This window comes from Notolepis coatsorum (assembly GCF_963971535.1).
Source record: "Notolepis coatsorum genome assembly, chromosome: 8".
NCBI lineage: Eukaryota > Metazoa > Chordata > Actinopteri > Aulopiformes > Paralepididae > Notolepis > Notolepis coatsorum.
In genome coordinates, this window is record NC_140172.1 from 126,995,855 (window position 1) to 127,015,475 (window position 19,621).

The 19,621-nt window shown below is 47.5% G+C and overlaps 1 protein-coding gene across 1 annotated transcript in view; it reads left to right on the forward strand.

The window, feature by feature from the left end:
- The window catches only part of tecta (tectorin alpha), a gene marked incomplete at its 3' end in the record, with an annotated part of 131,966 nt that extends 114,301 nt beyond the window's left edge, over positions 1 to 17,665 (forward strand). The window contains exons 29-34 of the mRNA XM_084320521.1: positions 3,148 to 3,311; positions 3,802 to 4,050; positions 13,784 to 13,946; positions 14,842 to 14,926; positions 16,378 to 16,497; positions 17,568 to 17,665. Of these exons, the coding sequence (XP_084176647.1) occupies positions 3,148 to 3,311; positions 3,802 to 4,050; positions 13,784 to 13,946; positions 14,842 to 14,926; positions 16,378 to 16,497; positions 17,568 to 17,665 (879 nt within the window). The remainder of the gene's footprint in view (positions 1 to 3,147; positions 3,312 to 3,801; positions 4,051 to 13,783; positions 13,947 to 14,841; positions 14,927 to 16,377; positions 16,498 to 17,567) is intronic.
- Between the last annotated feature and the right edge of the window lie 1,956 nt (positions 17,666 to 19,621).

A 19,621-nucleotide genomic window follows, 5' to 3' on the forward strand; every position in this document is an offset into this window, starting at 1 on the left:
AAATACCTAAACATATTCTTTACAAACATAGCCACAACACTGGTAAACAAACTACCCTCCCACTCAGGGCATTATGGGGTAGAACACATAGTAGCATACTACAAAAACCTAGGGATCCGCAAAGACGACTTCAAACTGGAAATGGTAACAACAGATGAGGTACTCAAAAAACTGAGCGCCCTCCAACCTAACAAGGCCACTGGCCATGACAACATCCCCTCCAAATTCCTCAAAGACTCAGCAGCCGCCATCACCCCAGTCATCACACACATAATAAACCTCTCCATAAAACAAGTCCCCAAGGACTTCAAAATTGCGAGAGTGACCCCTTTGCACAAAAAGGGCAGCAAATTAGACCCAGGCAACTAGTGCCCTGTTTCTATTCTTACCTCCATCTCGAAAGTCATGGAAAAAATAGTCTACCATCAGGTCGAAAAGTACCTAATGGAAAAAAATCGAATCAACAAATTCCAATCTGGCTTCAGAACATCCCACTCCACTGACACATGCCTTCTCTATTTGAACGACCACATCAAACAAGAGGTGGACGCGGGCAAATACTGCGGCATGGTCATGCTGGACCTACAAAAGGCCTTCGACACTGTCAATCACTCCATTCTGATTGAGAAGCTAAAAGCAATTGGTTTTGTAGTCTATCAGTGAGCTGGATGCAATCCTACCTTGAGGGGAGAGAACAGATGGTGGAGGTAAACGGTACCCTACCCCCCCCCCCCCCCCCATCTCACAGTGAGCTGTGGTGTTCCACAAGGAAGCATACTAGGACCGCTACTGTTCCTAATTTATGCAAATGACATGTCGTCAGCTTGTGACTACAACTTGTTCTTGTTCGCGGACGACTCAGCCCTGCTGGTCTCTGACAAGAACAAGTTACAGGTTGAAAAAACCCTCAGCTCAGAACTCGGCAGAATCTGCACCTGGCTCGCTGATAACAAACTATCATTACACCTGGGTAAAACAGAGTCCATTCTCTTCGGATCAAATAACAAACTCAGCAAGACCGACGGCTTCTCAGTTACAGTGGGTGACAATATTGTCACAAGGAAAGATGAAATTACATACCTAGGTTCCATCCTAGAGGCAAATCTTTCCTGTGACAAAATGGCATCCAATGTAATAAAAAAACTAGATTCTTGTACCGGATCTCCTCTCTGGTAAACAAGAATACCCTGAAGACTCTGGCAGGACCACTCATTCAAGGGTACTACGACTATGCTTGCACCTCAGTACCTCAAAGGCGCTAAAAACAAGATTACAAACATCACAAAACAAACTGGTCAGACTACTACTTGACCTTACTCCTAGAACCCACCTTTATGGTTCTCGTTAAGTCGGGCTCGCCCGGTCTTCCCCGGCCCCGGCGCGCGCCTCGGCTCCTCAACAGACCCGTCCACCGTCTACCTCGGAACGGGGGACGGCAGAGTGCCCACTTTGACTACCTAGGATGGCTTAGAGTAGACGACCGAGTACAGCAACTTGCAATGGGCCTGGTCTACAAGATACACTACACGACTAAGATACCCATGTACATCAAAATACTTCCCAAAGGTCAGTGAATACCATGACCACAACACCAGAGGGAGCTCAACAAATCATGTTAAACCCAGATTCGGCTCAAACAAGGGACTAAACACGTTTCACAATTATGCCACATCAATGTGGAATGCCCTACCCAAAGCTGTAAAGGAATGTGAATCACTACCCACTTTCAAAACCACTCTCAAAGAACACCTACGGGAGACTGCAATTCGAAACTGGCCCCTGTAAATGTACAGTAAATGACCTAACCCAAGAATACACGAGACCCTCTTCTAGGAACCAAGTATGGTTTCGTCGATATTCCAATGTACAGTTTAGCTTGTACAGTTGTACAGTTTCCCCCACCCCGCCTACCCAACCCCCCCCCCACCCCACATACCCAACCTCCTCCAATGTACAGTTTCTACGTCAAATGTATATACTCTCTTTTTTAGACTCTTTTTGTATCACAAACAGTACTGTATTTGCAAATCTGGTATGTCATAAATGTATAGATGTATAGCAGTACTGTCTATCTGTATGTCATATATGTTATGATGAGTTGAAAATGGGGGACCCTCATGTAAACAAGACAAAAGTCTTTCTCTGGTCTGCATCCCCTTAACAATTGTGTGTATTGAGCTGTACTGTACTGTACCCATTCTGCAATCTGTTCATAAAGTTTTCAATCAATCAATCAAGTACAGGTCAGAGCAGTGTTGTAGTCCAGTCACTACAGAGCAGTGTTGTAGTCCAGTCACTACAGAGCAGTGTTGTAGTCCAGTCACTACAGAGCAGTGTTGTAGTCCAGTCACTACAGAGCAGTGTTGTAGTCCAGTCACTACAGAGCAGTGTTGTAGTCCAGTCACTACAGAGCAGTGTTGTAGTCAGAGAGGCTCAAAGGGAATTTTCGTTGGAATAAGCATGAAATATAGTGGATTATTATACACGGCCCTCATTGCCGGACTGCGTTGAATGAGGACTGTCCAGATTCAACTGCTAAAAGTGCTAATTTGAATGAAATTCTCTGATTGGTTAGAAGGGTGAGCCTTAAAGTGCTCCCATAGTCGAGCGGACTGTACACGGACTGGACTCTGCGGAGGTCCACTGGACTCTTTGAGCTTTCATAGTCGAGCGGATCTCCGCGGACCAATTTCCTACATGTCTCGCGCCAGCAGCGTTTTGTGTGACACCAAGTGGGCGCCGCGGACGTCCGCGCGTCAGAAAATAGGAGCTTCGTACTTGGACTCTGATTTGGGTCTGCTTTGAGTACCCTTTGGGTCAGCTTTGAGCTCGCGGGAGTCTGCTCCGTGTGCGGTCCGCTCGACTATGGGAAGGGCTTTACTGTGAAACTTTAGAATGGAATATCTCTGCACTGTTGCTACACTGGTCAATGGAGGTCACACACAGTAGACTGTGAGTCTGTGTCCGCCAAAAAAACTGTGATAAAAAATATTACACATTGTAGCTTTAAGTATGATATAATTTTTTGTACTTTAATTGACCTAGATTGCGCAGGGAACGCCAGTGGAAGATCAATAATGAATACATTTCTGACCAATGGTGTGTTACTTGTCTGATCTTCTAAACGTCTCATCGCCCCTCCGACAGTCCAACGGCACACACATCTTGTACAAGAACACGGTGTGGATAGAGAGCGTGAACAACACGGGGAACGTCATCACTAGGGACAAGACCATCAACGTGGAGTTCTCCTGCGCCTACGAACTGGACCTCAAGATCTCCCTGGAGACCGTCCTCAAACCCATGCTCAGGTCAGATGAAACACGGGGCTGTAGACCAGGGGTTCACAAAGTGGGTTTTTCGGGGGGGGGGGGGGGGTGTTTGACTGTCTCTACTGGCAACAAATAGGGGTCCCTGAGACAACATCTCCTCAAACGGGGGTCCGTGACCTAATGTGTAACAATTGACCTATGTCAAACCTCGCCCTCTTCTCTTGATCCTCCAATCATAACTGTCGGACAAACTTGTGACAGTTGTGATTGGAGGATCAAGAAAAGAGGGTGTGGTTTGAGATGGCGGGTATTACTGATTGGCTCGAACACATTGCGTTCACAAACAAGAAACCCGTCTGTACCTTTCTGCCGCTATATGCCTCACGTGACACACTGGTCTGGACCTATCTCAAACCCCACCCTCTTTTCTCAATCCTCCAATCACAACTGTCGCTTCTGTCGGGGGGGGGGATTCCCGATCCCATCCTCTTTTTTTCTCCCCCGTCCTCTTTCCCCCTTCAACCACCAGTGTGATCAACCTCACCCTTCCCACCCAAGAGGGCAACTTCGTCACCAAGATGGCGTTGTACAAGAACTCGTCCTACCGACAGCCCTACCGGGAGGGGGAGGTGGTGCTCAGCACCAGGGACATCCTCTTCGTGGGGGTCTTCGTGGAGGGGGCCGACGAGAACCAGCTCATCCTCATCGTCAACATGTGCTGGGCCACGCCGTCCCGCTACAGCAGTGACCGGTTACGCTACATCATCATAGAGAGAGGGTGAGGGTCTGCGTGAATGTGTGGGTGTATCAGCAGTGACCGGTTACGCTAAATCATCACAGAGAGAGGGTGAGAGTCTGCGTGAATGTGTGGGTGTATCAGCAGTGACCGGTTACGCTAAATCATCACAGAGAGAGGGTGAGAGTCTGCGTGAATGTGTGGGTGTATCAGCAGTGACCGGTTACGCTACATCATCATAGAGAGAGGGTGAGAGTCTGCGTGAATGTGTGGGTGTATCAGCAGTGACCGGTTACGCTACATCATCATAGAGAGAGGGTGAGGGTCTGCATGAATGTGTGGGTGTATCAGCAGAGGCCGGTTACGCTACATCATCATAGAGAGAGGGTGAGGGTCTGCATGAATGTGTGGGTGTATCAGCAGTGACCGGTTACGCTACATCATCACAGAGAGAGGGTGAGAGTCTGCATGAATGTGTGGGTGTATCAGCAGTGACCAGTTACGCTACATCATCACAGAGAGGGGGTGAGGGTCTGCATGAATGTGTGGGTGTATCAGCAGTGACCGGTTACGCTACATCATCACAGAGAGAGGGTGAGAGTCTGCATGAATGTGTGGGTGTATCAGCAGTGACCAGTTACGCTACATCATCACAGAGAGGGTGAGAGTCTGCATGAATGTGTGGGTGTATCAGCAGTGACCGGCTACATCATCATAGAGAGAGGGTGAGGGTCTGCATAAATGTGTGGGTGTATCAGCAGTGACCGGTTACGCTACATCATCATAGAGCGAGGGTGAGCGTCTGCATGAATGTGTGGGTGTATCAGCAGAGGTCCTGCGATACCATATATAAGATAAGATATTCCTTTATTGATCCCCTTGGGGAAATTCGGGTGCCATAGCAGCATGGGGGAGGGGGGAGGTGCAGGTGCAGGTATGGGCAGGGTAATAGTAGAAAATACATAAATATAGGCGATATAATTATAGTAAAGATACAAATAAACTGTGTAAACAATATAATTAACTCTGAATATATGAGAAAGTAAAAAGTGCAGATGAGGGTCTGTATGCCCTATCAGTTATATTATATGTTACAATAAATATGGGCAGTAAGCAATTAGAATCTGAATACTATGAGTAAGTAAAATAAATAGTATACACAGGTGCAGTATACACAAGGTACCCTAACTGGCATGTTATAACATAACTGTAACTGAGGGGTACAATTCCCTGACTGTATTGATAAGTATGGTATCATTAAACCACTACCGCTTTATGTACTTTAATTACTGGCCATACAGTACACGATATATGAATATGATGAACACTTCCCACAATGAAATCGGTTCCAAACAAAGGTATAATCAAGTATTTAATGGAGCAAAAGGTACATAGGATACTTTACATTATTCTTTGAATGCACTTGTAAGGCAAAGGAATATGCGTAGGCAAATCAATAATGAATGTCCATTCTCTGGTTACGCAGGAGGTAATTATACAACCTGAATCTTAGGGAATTATATCTATGGTACACTAGTAATATAGCGGGAGATACTGGAAGGGGTTCCCCCTGGTTGTAAGCCAGCAGGGGTAGAAGATCTGTCGGTAGTAGGACGTCTGGTCAACGATGACTAAGGAGACTTCAGGTACAGAAGCCGGTGCAGTAGCCTCTTGATCCACAGACGAATACAGCTGTTCTCCGTAGACTGTAGACTGTAGCTCCACAGTGAAGAAAGCTAGTCGGCCTCAGGCTCTCTGAGGCGCCGACTCGACTTGACTCCTCGCGGGGTAAATCCAACACGTGCAGGCGTCGGCGATTATCCGCTCCATAAATCACAGGACCAAAGCAAATATATTCCAGCCGCAAAGGGCTATGTAGTCGTCGGGTAGATTAATCCAGTGTACATGTCCATACGGTTCTCGTCTAGGTCTCCTCGGGTGAAAGCGCCATGTGGTCAGCCCAGCCTGGATAAGAACTCTAGCTAATACGAGGAAGCGTTGGAGATGCTGGTCACTGTAGAACTTTAACCGCACGATACACTATACACGAATAGACTATTAATGACTTAATAGAAATATGTCGCACTCGACGGTATAGCGCCAAACTCTGACAATTCAGTTACTAATTCGCACACACGGTCTCAATGCTCTATTCTGGGGCCAAACAGGCCATACTTCACCGCACGTTGTATCGTGGGTGAGGCTTCAACTTATCGGTAACTCACTAATGGTAAGAAGGCAAGGGGGCTTCTATATTCACCTGCGCCGTATTTATACGCACGGTGAACAAACTAGTACCAATCTCCTTTCTGTCGCGTATCCCTGGGCAAGGCCGGGCGGGTCGGGTGGTCATGCATTTGAATACAATACCCCACCGCTTCTCGGTTCCTCTTCCTTTCTTTATATACAGCGGGCCGAAACAGTCCATACCGGTGGAGTGAAAAGGCTTGTCGCCGAGTCGGAGGCGACAGGGAGGTAGGTCAGCCATCCGGGGTATACTGGGCTGCGCTCGCCACTTACGACAGTCTAGACAGGTTCGCTGGAAGCGCCGCACTGCTTCTCTCCCTTGCAGTATCCAATAACAACGTCTGATCTCCGCGAAGACTCTCTCTGCCCCGGCGTGATGCACATCCTCGTCGTATTTCTTTATGATCAGCTCTGTGACCTTGTGTCGGCTGTTTAAGACTATCGGGTACTTGACGTCATCCGGTAAGTCTGGAGCTCTCCGCAGACGACCACCCACTCTGATGAGACCATGGGCGTCGCTCTCGGGGGCTAGGTGGAGCAGTCTGCTGTCTGATGGGACGGGCTTTGCTCCCTGTAGACAGTCTAGCTCATCGGGGAACGAGTCTCTCTGGGCTCGTTGTAGTAGAAGAAGTTCCGCTTCTTCGTAGTCAGCTGCAGTAATGTCAGTAGTGAGCTGAACCTCTGGGTGGTGCCACAGGAATGTCTTTAGCTGCGCACTCTCTAGGGTGAGGCAATCGTCTATGTCGGGGTCTGTGGAGACGAGTGTGTTCAATCCACAGAACATAGATTTCTTGTTTTCTGCCTCCTCTTTACTCGCTTCCCGTGGGGTGGGTGTAGGCCACTCTTCTTCCGGGAGCTTGAGGAACTCTGGCCCGTCACTGTATAGGTTGTGACGGGTGAGGTCATCCAGGGACATTCCCCGGGTGATGACGTCAGCTGGGTTGTGTTTTGTGCCCACATACCTCCAGCTTGCTACTTCTGTTAAATCTTGAATCTCTGTGACTCTGACTCCCACGAAGACCCTGTATCTGCACGAATCAGACCGGATCCATGTGAGTACTGTCGTGGAGTCTGACCACAAGATTGTTCCTTGCACCGGAATGGTGAGTTCACGTTGGATTAACGTGGCGAGTCGCGCTCCTGCTAGGGCTGCGCAGAGCTCCAGACGCGGGATAGATTGTTGCTTTCGTGGGGCTATTCTTGAGCGGGCCAGGATGAAGGCAGTATGTATTTCTCCTCCCTCCTCTCGGGCACGCAAGTAGGCCACCAAACCGTAGGCTACTTCGGAGGCGTCGCTGAAGACGTGCAGGTCCATCTGGCACGTCTCCGGCCTCACTGTGGGTGGGAAGTAGCTGCGGCGTATGTTAACACCTGGGAGTGAGCTGAGTTCCGTCTCCCACTCTCTCCATGTGGATGCAAGGTGTTCGGGTATGGGGTCGTCCCAGCCCTGGTCCTTGTCCCATAACGCTCTTACAATCATCTTTGCCCTGGTGGTGTAAGGTAGAATACATCCCAACGGGTCATATTGTCTGGCGAGTGTTCTGTATACACTCCGTCTGGTGGTCGGTAGTGCAGTCGACCTTCCCTGCTCCTTGGTCAGGGGTGTGTGTTTATAATGGAGCGAGTCTGTTTTGAAGCGCCAGACTAGTCCTAATGTCATTTCTTGGGCTTCTCCTGGGATGGTCGCCATCCAGGTCTCGCTGCTTGCTGCCTTGTCCTCGGGGGAGAGGCTGCGTAATACTTGCGGGTCGCTGCTGGCCCACTGCCTGAGATCAAAGCCGCCTTTGATCAGGGAGGCGCGGAGCTTGAGTAGAAGGGCCTCGGCTTCTTCTGGCGTCGAGACGCTTTGCAGACAGTTGTCCACGTAGAAACTATTTTCTACACTTTTTCGGACCTCTTCATCAGCTGCTGGGTCCTCTGCGACATGTTTTTGCAGTGCAAACGTAGCACAGCATGGGCTGCATGTGGTTCCGAAAGGGAGGACTTCCCATTGATAGATGGCTGGTTGCTCATCCCCGATCCTCTCTCTCCATAGGAACCGCAGCAGGGGCTTGTCCTCCTCCACTAGTCTCACCTGCAGGAACATCCCTTTGATGTCGCCGCTGATGGCCACCTTGTCCTGGCGGAAACGTAGTAACACGCCTAGTAGAGAGGGGCCGAGTGTTGGGCCGGGCAAGAGCTCTTTATTCAGATTTTGTGATCCGATCTGGTAGCTGCAGTTGAACACAATACGATCCTTGCCGTTGTGGTGGACTTTGTGGTGCGGCACGTACCATGATTCGGTCGTCTGATCGGCCTCTTTAATGTCAATTTTCTTTATGTGTCCCGCTGTGATTAGCTTGTTAATCTCAGCGCGGTACACAGTCTCTTGAGCGGGGTCTCTGGCTAGGCGCCGCTCTGTGTTCAATAGATACCGCTCCGTCGCTTCTTTTGGGGCGTGGAAGGTGGGCATACCCTCTCGCCTCAGGAGTGGAGTTGCGTATCTCATCACTCCGTTGACTTTGACTCTCTTTGTCCCTTGCTCGAGGAGTGCTATGGCGTAAATGTCTTCCTTGGAACGAATGTCTTTCTTTTCGTTCTTAAAGGGCATTGTCTCTAGTGTCCATAGCCTCTCGACATGCTGTAGGAGGGTGGTGTCTTCTTCTGTCACTCTGGAGTGGAGGCAGCTAGTGGCTGCTGTTCGGTTAAGAGACTTAGCGAGGGGGCCTTGTAATGTCCATCCTAGGCGGGTCTCGACTGCTGCAGGACAGCCTCTGGGCCCTGTGTGGACCCGGTCTATCGGGACTATGAGGTCTGCGTGGTCGGAGCCTATCAGCAGGGTCGGGGTGGCACCGTCTATGAGCGGGATAGGTAGTTGACGCAGGTGCACATATTTATCCATCAGTTTGGCGATGGGGTAGGTGTACTGCGACAGGCCTATTTCTTGGCTGGTGAAAGCATTAGTAATCCTATACCGTCTCTCTGGCTGCCCGCTTGCTGCGATAGTGAAGGAGACATTCTCGCCCTTTATCGTCTTTAGATCTCTTCTTATTGTCCGAATCGTCATCTGGTTTTCGCTCCCCCGCAGCCCCAGCTGGGCTGCAGCGGACGCGAGGAGAAGGGTCTTCTCTGACCCGTCGTCAAGGACGGCGTAAGTGTCCATGACCTTGTCTTGGTAACTCAGTGTTACGCGGACCACCTTTAAGAGCACTCGGGCGCCCCCGCTGCTGGCGGGGTCAATGTACATAACACTTGCCTTTGTGCTGCTTGAGGGTGCAGGCTTTCTTCTGTTACTGTCGTGTAGGACATCTAGGTGGGCTCCGTCACACCGACTACACCTCTTCTTTAAGCGGCAGTCGGCTGCCATGTGACTGCGCGCACATCGGTAACAGCGTCGGTTGGACTTTATCCATTGACCCACCTCGTCGGCGGTCATCTTCTTGAACGTGTCACATTGTGACAACCAGTGTTCCTTTTCGCAGTACGGGCACACCATCTTCCACTTCTCTTTCATCGAGGGGGTACTGTGGTTCTTGCTGCTCGGTACTGATTATGATTGGTGCATGACGGTCACCAATCTTCGGCCATCGTTTGCTCTCCTCGGTCCCTCTCTGGAGCTTGGGGTGCTCCGCATGAACGTATCCAACCGTAGGCTGTTGACTTCTCTCGCCAGGAAGTCGGCTAGGTCTAGGAGGGATGGCTCGGGACCGTTAGGATCACGGTGGTCTCTTTGCCGCCTGAAGCGCTCTTGTCGGGCGGGCGGAAGCTTCTCTAAAATCCTCTCGACATTAGAGTTCGCGTACAGTTCGTGCATACCCTTTTCTCTTTGCGCCCCCAGCATCCCTACCAGGGATTGTACCTTGATAGACAGGTCATCTAGTGAGCGATTGTCTGTGGCTGGGGGTAGGCGGTCAATATGCCTTATCTCTTGTATTACGTAATCCCATATGCGTCCATATCTTTGGTCGAGTGCTGCTAGAGCCGCTGTGTATGGGGTAGTAGAGGTGGCAGAGGCCAGCGCTATATTGTGCGCTCGGGGCACCTTGAGGTGCTTCAGTAGGATAGCATACTTGTACGGTTCGTCAGCTACATCGGACATCATTGTCTCTAAGCACATTCGTAGCTCGGTGTACTGTGCTCTGTTCTCGTGGGTGAAGTCCGGAAACGTCGGTGTGCCAATGTATGATGCCATGGATGGCTGGCACATCGGTGAGCGTTGGAAGAGAGGCCTCCTAGGCGAGTCTCCTCTTACGCCTCTTGGTGGGCTGGTACCTGCTGGGTACCATGGCCCGCGTATCCAGGTGCTATTCCTCGGGGCTGGTCGTGCGTCAAGCTCACCCGTGAATTGAGTCGGGGGTCTGTAGCGCAGAGCCGCGGGGGTAGAGCCTGGGCTGTACTGGACCTCCTGGTCCTGTGGAGTTCTGTGCTGCTGTCGGGCTTGACTCTCCTCCTCTCCCTCTTCTTCTTGCTCTGGCAGGTCCTCTAGATCCTGTAGTCGTCTATTTAGCCTCTCCGCGGTGTAGACCGTTTCTTCCTTGTAGCTGGTCCTCGCGTGGACCGGTCGGGGAAGGAGTTCGGGGGGGGGTATAGGCTCTCTCTGGTGGTCGGGCTCAGGGTCGCTTGATCGGGTAGGGGAGGGTGCCCTTGACCCGTGTCTTGACGAGGCCCTGGAACCCCGTGCGGAGGGAGGGGGTGTCGCCCTGGCGATCAGCTGCTCCATTATCTGCGCTTGTAATCGGTCGCGCTCGGCTTCGCGCTTGGTGAGAGCGATGTCGCGCTCTGCTTCTCTTTGGGCACCGGCAGCGGCGCGCTGGGCTTCGGCGGCGGCGCGCTCTGCTTCGGCCCGGTCTCTTACCATATTCTCTTCCGTCTGAAGGCGTCTAATCTCTAGACGTATACGATCTTCGTCGCTCCGTTGCTGCGCTTGAAGGCGTTCTCTTTCCATGGAAGAATGTTCGCGCTCGCTAAGCATCTGTGCTTGGAGTCGATCGCGCTCTGTAGAGGCTGCTAGGCTGGCGAGGAATGCCTGTGCCAGCATCTTGTCCGCCCCGCTGGGGGAAGACGCTGGTTGAGGTGATCCGCTCCTGGCAGTACTCGTTGGAGATCTGTTCTCCTGTGGCGAGTCCTGGAGATCCATCTCCGGGGTGCTCTCCTCTTCTTGTAGCGGGTAAAGTTCCATCCCTGGAGAGCTGTCTTTATCCTGGAGCTCTCCGGGGACTACTTCTTCGGTCTTGGCGGGGGGTAAAGTCGTGTCAGGTCCCTCCTGGTCCCTACCGTGAGCTTGGTCAGTTACGTTAGAACCCACTAGGGCCTCTATTGGCGGGGTAACCTGGGCGATAGGGTCAGACATAATTTTACTATCTACTTTTTCCGCGTTTACCGTCTGTAGAAGGCTAGGTAGTATACTGGCAACGTAATCCTCTAAGTACTGAGGTGTCTGCCGTCTACGCTGCGGGCGATCTACTTTAGGAGAACCGTTTTGTGGAGTGTTCATCATAGGCCATGTCAATATTAATACCGCTATATTAATATTACACTAGTTACCCTCCGGCTCGAAGGACCAATTGTAACTGAGGGGTACAATTCCCTGACTGTATTGATAAGTATGGTATCATTAAACCACTACCGCTTTATGTACTTTAATTACTGGCCATACAGTACACGATATATGAATATGATGAACACTTCCCACAATGAAATCGGTTCCAAACAAAGGTATAATCAAGTATTTAATGGAGCAAAAGGTACATAGGATACTTTACATTATTCTTTGAATGCACTTGTAAGGCAAAGGAATATGCGTAGGCAAATCAATAATGAATGTCCATTCTCTGGTTACGCAGGAGGTAATTATACAACCTGAATCTTAGGGAATTATATCTATGGTACACTAGTAATATAGCGGGAGATACTGGAAGGGGTTCCCCCTGGTTGTAAGCCAGCAGGGGTAGAAGATCTGTCGGTAGTAGGACGTCTGGTCAACGATGACTAAGGAGACTTCAGGTACAGAAGCCGGTGCAGTAGCCTCTTGATCCACAGACGAATACAGCTGTTCTCCGTAGACTGTAGACTGTAGCTCCACAGTGAAGAAAGCTAGTCGGCCTCAGGCTCTCTGAGGCGCCGACTCGACTTGACTCCTCGCGGGGTAAATCCAACACGTGCAGGCGTCGGCGATTATCCGCTCCATAAATCACAGGACCAAAGCAAATATATTCCAGCCGCAAAGGGCTATGTAGTCGTCGGGTAGATTAATCCAGTGTACATGTCCATACGGTTCTCGTCTAGGTCTCCTCGGGTGAAAGCGCCATGTGGTCAGCCCAGCCTGGATAAGAACTCTAGCTAATACGAGGAAGCGTTGGAGATGCTGGTCACTGTAGAACTTTAACCGCACGATACACTATACACGAATAGACTATTAATGACTTAATAGAAATATGTCGCACTCGACGGTATAGCGCCAAACTCTGACAATTCAGTTACTAATTCGCATGCGGTCTCAATGCTCTATTCTGGGTCCAAACAGGCCATACTTCACCGCACGTTGTATCGTGGGTGAGGCTTCAACTTATCGGTAACTCACTAAGGGTAAGAAGGCAAGGGGGCTTCTATATTCACCTGCGCCGTATTTATACGCACGGTGAACAAACTAGTACCAATCTCCTTTCTGTCGCGTATCCCTGGGCAAGGCCGGGCATGTCCAGACACGTCTTGACGGTGACTTTGAACCTGACTCCGGAGGCCGGTCCCTGGCGCCGGTGGACCGCTGTCCAATAGGAGAATGAAATATTATGGTCTGTGCTAAAGGGATATCCCGTGTATATGTACAAGGAATATACAGGGGATATCAAACGATATACAAATACTATGCAATATATATCAATAAATAAATATATATATTCGGTTTAATCTGATCCTTTGTAACAATAACACATATGTTATATGTTGTAGTCCATGCAGGTATGGTGGTAAGAGTCAGACACACTTAGTGATCAGACAGTCCTAGCAGTTCTGGAGTTGTGCCGCCGTTAGTTCTCCAGCTGCTGCCAGCAGTCCGTGCCCACTGTTGTGGATCCTGCTGGCCGGTGGATATTATCACAATACTAGAGTCATAATATTGCGATATATTGTAATTTATTTGTAGCTTTTTACAACTGCAAATTATGCCTCCTTTGTTAACATCTGCAATAAAAAATATACTTTGCCTATATTACTACCTATTATGCTAATAGTCTATACTACTATGCACTCAAGTCAAGACTGTAGTTCGACCTGTTTGACAAACAATGTTACTCACCCTTAGCTGCTAGAGTTGTACCCTTCCTGCTGACTTGTTGTACAGAACTTGTAAGTCGCTAAATGACTAAATGTAAATGTAAATATATCTAAAAGTATCCAATCATTTTTATTGCAGTTATATACTGCGATTGCTGTATTACGCAGTTATACGCAGTTATACGCAGTTATACGCAGGTAATTTCTTACCATTCACAATCAATTTGTCAAACACAATATGAGACCTCCCAGTCGTCTCTCCCGTCCCTCTGTCCAGGTGTCCAAACATAAAGGACAGCACCATCGGCATGGCAGAAAACGGTGTATCTCTCACCTGCCGCTTCCACGTCACCGTCTTCAAGTTCATCGGGGACTTTGACGAGGTCCACCTCCACTGCGACGTGTCCCTGTGTGACTCGGAGACCAGCGCCTGCAAAGTGGTGAGAACAACACAGCTCAAGTTCCTCATCATACAAACCCATCTCGATACTCAAGACTTAGCTGTGTAGAGTGATGTTCATTTGGGAGATGAGAATAAAGTGAGCCCTATTTCCAATTCATCAATGATGGTGTTGAAGGGTAGAGTGATTTCTCAGCCCTATCCATGCTGTGCTTCATACTGGAGACCCAGCTTCTCCTTAGTTAGCCAGAAGAATTATGCACTGTAAAATGCACTTAAACATACTATATAAACATACATGTATATAAATAAACGTCTTTACTTTGGGTGCCCTGTGGAGTAGGTTTCAGTGTTTATCAATAGGAACCAGTTCCTAACTTCCTAAGAAGATGTTTGCATTTCTTTTTTATTCTTTTAATTTTTTTTTTATTTTTTTTTATTAATTTCTTAATTAATACCCTAGTTACAGTACAGCAACCAAATTAAACTGTATCAAGTCAACTGACAATGTGAATAGTATGAAGAAAATAAAGGATTTTTCAAAAAAAAGAAATCTCCTGCGAAATAAGCTGTGACCTGTTTTGACCTGCACCTCAAAGAATCGGAATCGAGAATCGTTTAGAACAGGAATCGAAATGGAGAATCGGAATCGGAATCGTTCAAATCCAAACGATGCCCAACCCTGACTCATCGTCCATCGTTAACCCTTTCACTGCCGCACTACAAAATGGTTAACCCTTTCACTGCGACAACACACAGAAGGTTAACCCTTTCACTGCCACACAACAGCCGGTTAAAAGCCGGTTACCGGCGACTGTCGGTAGTGTGATAGTAAAGGGTTAACCTTCTGTCGTGTGGCAGTGAAAGGGTTAAGTCATACGGCCAGGAGTCCACAACGCTGACCTCACCCTCTAATCTGTGTCTTGTACCTGCAGAACTGTCCGCACAACATAAGAATGTACTCCGAGGACAGCGACCACAAACAGCACATCCTGTCTGTGGGACCTATCAGAAAGATCGGTGAGCAGGCGTGTGCGTGCGTGTTTGTCTGTGTGTATCTGTGCATATACTGTATTTTAGTTTATTTATGCATATTCATTCATTCATCTCTCATTCCACTCCCACAATATAGCTCTATTGTTGCAGATCTACCGCATGCTCTATTCTTATGTTGATTTCTTAGTTTTGATGCTCATGAAAGTTGAATGGCCAGTGTGCTCAGACTGTTCAGTGCCGTGTCCAATTATTAGACCATATTATTAAAGGCACTACTGGGAGGAGTTTTGATACCTTGGCATGATTACTGCAGAAACATATTGAGACCGATGAGAATGAAAGACAATTGACGAGTCCGTGTGTTTGGATCAGATTTGATCATGTAACCCAGATGAAGGCACGTTGCGAAGCGCGTTGTTTTTAATTGCATAAATAAATAACATCCATCGGCCTCTAAAGAGCAGGTGAATGTTCCTCCCTTGCTATATTTTATTCTATTTTATTCTACTCTTATCTTAGGCAATTTGATTTGTTTTGTTATTCTTATTCGTGACCTGTTCTGTCTAAATGTTTAATGTTGAGCGATTTGCAGTGTCAAATTTCCCTCGGAATAATACAAGTATTTCTATTCTATTCTATTGTTTCCAGTCCATGCACCTTGTTTGACAGACGAAGTTACAACAGATCTTTTGTTTCTCTTGTCCTGGTCGGATCCACAGGAGTTCTGCTGAAGGCATTATGGTTGAATAATACGATGCAAAGGAAAAAAAGAACACCACTTTCACAGTTAGCAAGGCTGTTCACCCTCTCCTCTCGTCATCGAAACACATTTCAGGTGCTGGGGGGGGCGGGAACAAGCAGGAAAACAGGAAGTGACGGGGTTTAAGGGAAATGTCATTATTAAACTTTTTAGGCTTGAATTAGGCTACCAATTATTTTGGCAATGTTTTAATTTGTTTACGGCAATTATACCAAGGTATCAGAACCAATCTGACAATGATATATTTTGTTGAAAATCCAAATACTCACTCCTTTCCTCAGTGTCTGTGATGTGTTTTTATTCTCAAAAAAATTATTGATGTTTTTAATTAATGATCTGTTTGACGTATTCTATTGATTGATATTGCATTTTTTACCCAGTGTAAATGAAATCATGAAACCCCTGTCAGGTATACAACATGTGGAATAGAGTTTTAAGAACTGAACATCATTCTGATGACGATGTAAACAAAAGCTATGGAGATCTAGAATTCCAAGATAGAATTCTGAGAATACGTAAAAAATTAAGAAAACTCGTACCTGGAAGGGTTACATTCATTAAATTGACTGAGATCTCAAACCCTGCCCTCTTTTCTTGATCCTCCAATCACAACTGTTGCTTCCCCGTGACAGTTTGAGATAGGTAAATTCTATCTTTCTATCTCTCTGCTTGGCTTTATGTATGAGTGTGTTGACTCTACGCATTGCTTCCTAAGAATCGGACTGGTGTGAAGTCCAAAATGGTGGCTGTGAGCAGATCTGCACGAGTAAAGGCTCTGGTGCGCTCTGCAGCTGTGTGACCGGGCTGCTGCAAAGAGATGGAAAGAGTTGCCGGAGTGAGCTCACGCACGCACGCACGCACGCACGCACGCACGCACGCACGCACACACACACACACACACACACACACACACACACACGCACCACACTCGTTTTCATACTGTCACTTTAAAGTGCATGGTTTCCATTGCTGAACCACACAGTGAGTACACACGCACACACGCACACACGCACGCATGCACGCACACACACACACACACACACACACACACACACACACACACACACACACACACACACACACATACACGTCAAACCAAATCAGCAGGTCAAAAATGTCCTCATTTGGTAATGTGTCCTGATTTTGTGAGCATGGAATCTTCGAATTGTCCTGGTTTTTCCACATAAACAAGGTACAAACAGTCACACACATGCACAGGTGCACTATTGTTACAAAACAAACCAAGTCGTTTAATGTATGGCTCCACTTTTCCATACATTAAACTTTTCAACGCATTCCCTTTCTCAACTGTGTTGGGGATCCACAGTAACCTGTTTAGGCTTGTTTTGGCGACATCTAGTGGCGATAAGCAGTCACTGCTGTTGTTTTTTTGCACTGGACTTATTTGCTTTTCCTCTCGAGAAGTCACCATTGAGATCATCTTCTATTAATTTCAAACAAACTGTTGTTTTTCTGCTGGTGACCTAAAATGTGTCACCTGTGCGGGGAATGATTTTCCCAGGAGGGTCCCACCAGACAAATATAGCCAGGGGTGTAAACAAGAAATGCTGGGCCTTGTGCACACGATGGGCCCCACTCTCCTAGTGGAAATAACGTTATCACTGATATTAATTTAATTAACAATTAAAATCTGTCATAATAGACCATTTTGCTCAAGCCTCAATAGGAAAACCCACCTTTTTGAAAAAATACTTTCAGTCAATACCCTCTGAGGGCCCCCCCCCCCCCCCTCCCCCAGCTTGGGGCCCTGGGTAGTCAGTTCCTAAAAGTGTTCCATAGGTGAAACCACTACTGTGTTATAAATCGGCAATAGAGTATTAAAAAAAAAAATATATATATATATATACAAATCTTTTTTAAACTTTGTTTCCACTCCCTCCACAGCTGTGAGCTCAAGCTGCAACCTTCGACCCCTCAGTCTCCCTCTGACCGCTGCGATCTCTCTACTCCTGGCTCTCACACACACTCCTCTCCTCTCCTAACCCCCCTGGGAGGACAAGAGGGAAACGAGGAGGAGGAGGAGGAGGAGGAGCAGCGACGGTAAAGAGTTGAAGAAGAAGAAGAAGAAGAAGAAGCACAGAAGATCAGCTTGAAGCAGCCGGTAGGACCCACAGTCCACTACTCGTGTGCGGACAGGTGGGGAGAATTACATTCACGGATCTTTCATTCCAGATATTATCGGACTTAAAAGGGTGTAGTTAACTTTTTTAAGAAGCCGATCTGATTTGTTACTAACTCTGAGCCATTCCAAAAAGCACCTAGGCCTCAGTGGAGTCTGTTATGTAATTCCCTGGGAAGAGCTTGAAGACTTTGATTGCACAGGCCTACATTGTTGTTTGTTTTGTCTGCTTTCTCCGCCCTCGCTGTCGCGCGATAATCGGTGCACCGGCACATGCGAATAAAGCGATCCCTGTGTCTCAGCTGTTATCTCACATTCCACCACCGATCCCTTCCCCTGAGACTTTAGGGTACTCTTTTCAACTAAAAATAATATTCTAATAAATGAGAAAGAGGGGGGTTTCCAGAACAACGTAGGTCTCCACGCCCTTGGGTTGACGCCGCCCTTGGAGTGTGTCACCCCACACAACCTTGGTCCACGACATCAGGGCTGACGTCACCTGAACCTTTGACATCGATGGCCGTGGGTCATCTCCACCCTGCTGTATGAAAGCCAACCCAGCCCTCACTTAATCCTACCTCATTAACTGTAATCATAATAATCATAATCCTCTCATCGGGTCAGTTGATTATCGTGAAGCTCGTACTTATGAGGTTTTCTTAAAATAGATTCACTCCCCGAGCAGAGTGACGAGAGGACTTGCATATATTACACATATATATATATATATACATCTGTTTTATCTAATACGTTTTCAGTCTGGAGTCATCTCACTCCAATAATAATTTGTATATATTGATACTTGCCGTCAATGTATCGATACAATATCGGCACGCAAAATATCACAATACGATACTGTATGGACCCCCCCCCAGTGGACGCATTCCATGTAATGTGAGAATAATGTAACAAATTTTACCGGATTAAGACTACATTCAATCACACCGATAATATCTGGACTCGAACTTGATGCTCTGCGACCATCTGCTCGACTAGTGGACTTTGGGCGTCTGCGGCTCGCTGGGAACCGGAGGAGCTGAGCTATTTATGTGCGGCTCGGTCTTACTTGACTACCAGAGAAACTAATTACAGAGCTTGTAATTCAAAATCAACAAAAAATATTTTGTTTCTGACAACAAAACAAGGCAGTGGATCATGAAGGAGGAAAGGCCCCCCGTCCAAAATCACTCTTTTCTTTACACACGTAGTTTCACAAGGTGGTGTATTTCATAATGCAAACAGCGTAGAGATGTTGATTCTAGTGTCAGAATACATGGCAAATGAAAGGTCACGGCATAATTTGCCCTAATTTTTTCCTATTCGGATGGCAAAAGTGGATTTTATGAATGAAATCATTATTTATGTGTGAAGACAGACCTTTGTGGATTCATCTTGTTTTCTTCTATATTTCACGTCTTGAATCTGGATTGTTCTCTTAGCCCCCAATGCTGTTATACGCTAGCGATGAATAGTTCTCAGGATCTTTTGGCTCCAAGATAAGAAATCGACTCGTTTGTTACACCCCCCTGTCCCGAGTTGACTAAAATGTGTAAGCTGAGAGATCCAAATGTATGTGCCATACTGTGCCTTTTTTTATCCTACTATCATTACGATGATTGGTTTCATATGGTGATCGTTTATGCTATTTCTTCAAACCACTGAATGTTAATTGTTCTCAAATCACCCATTCGTAATATTTGCAAGACATTGCACACGTTTTCTGTCAATTCCGCCGTAAGTTGTGATCATCGGCTGTGGCGGGTTGCTTACCAAGCAGGCAGTGAGGAGATGAAATGGAATATTAAGTATTGTCAGTCCT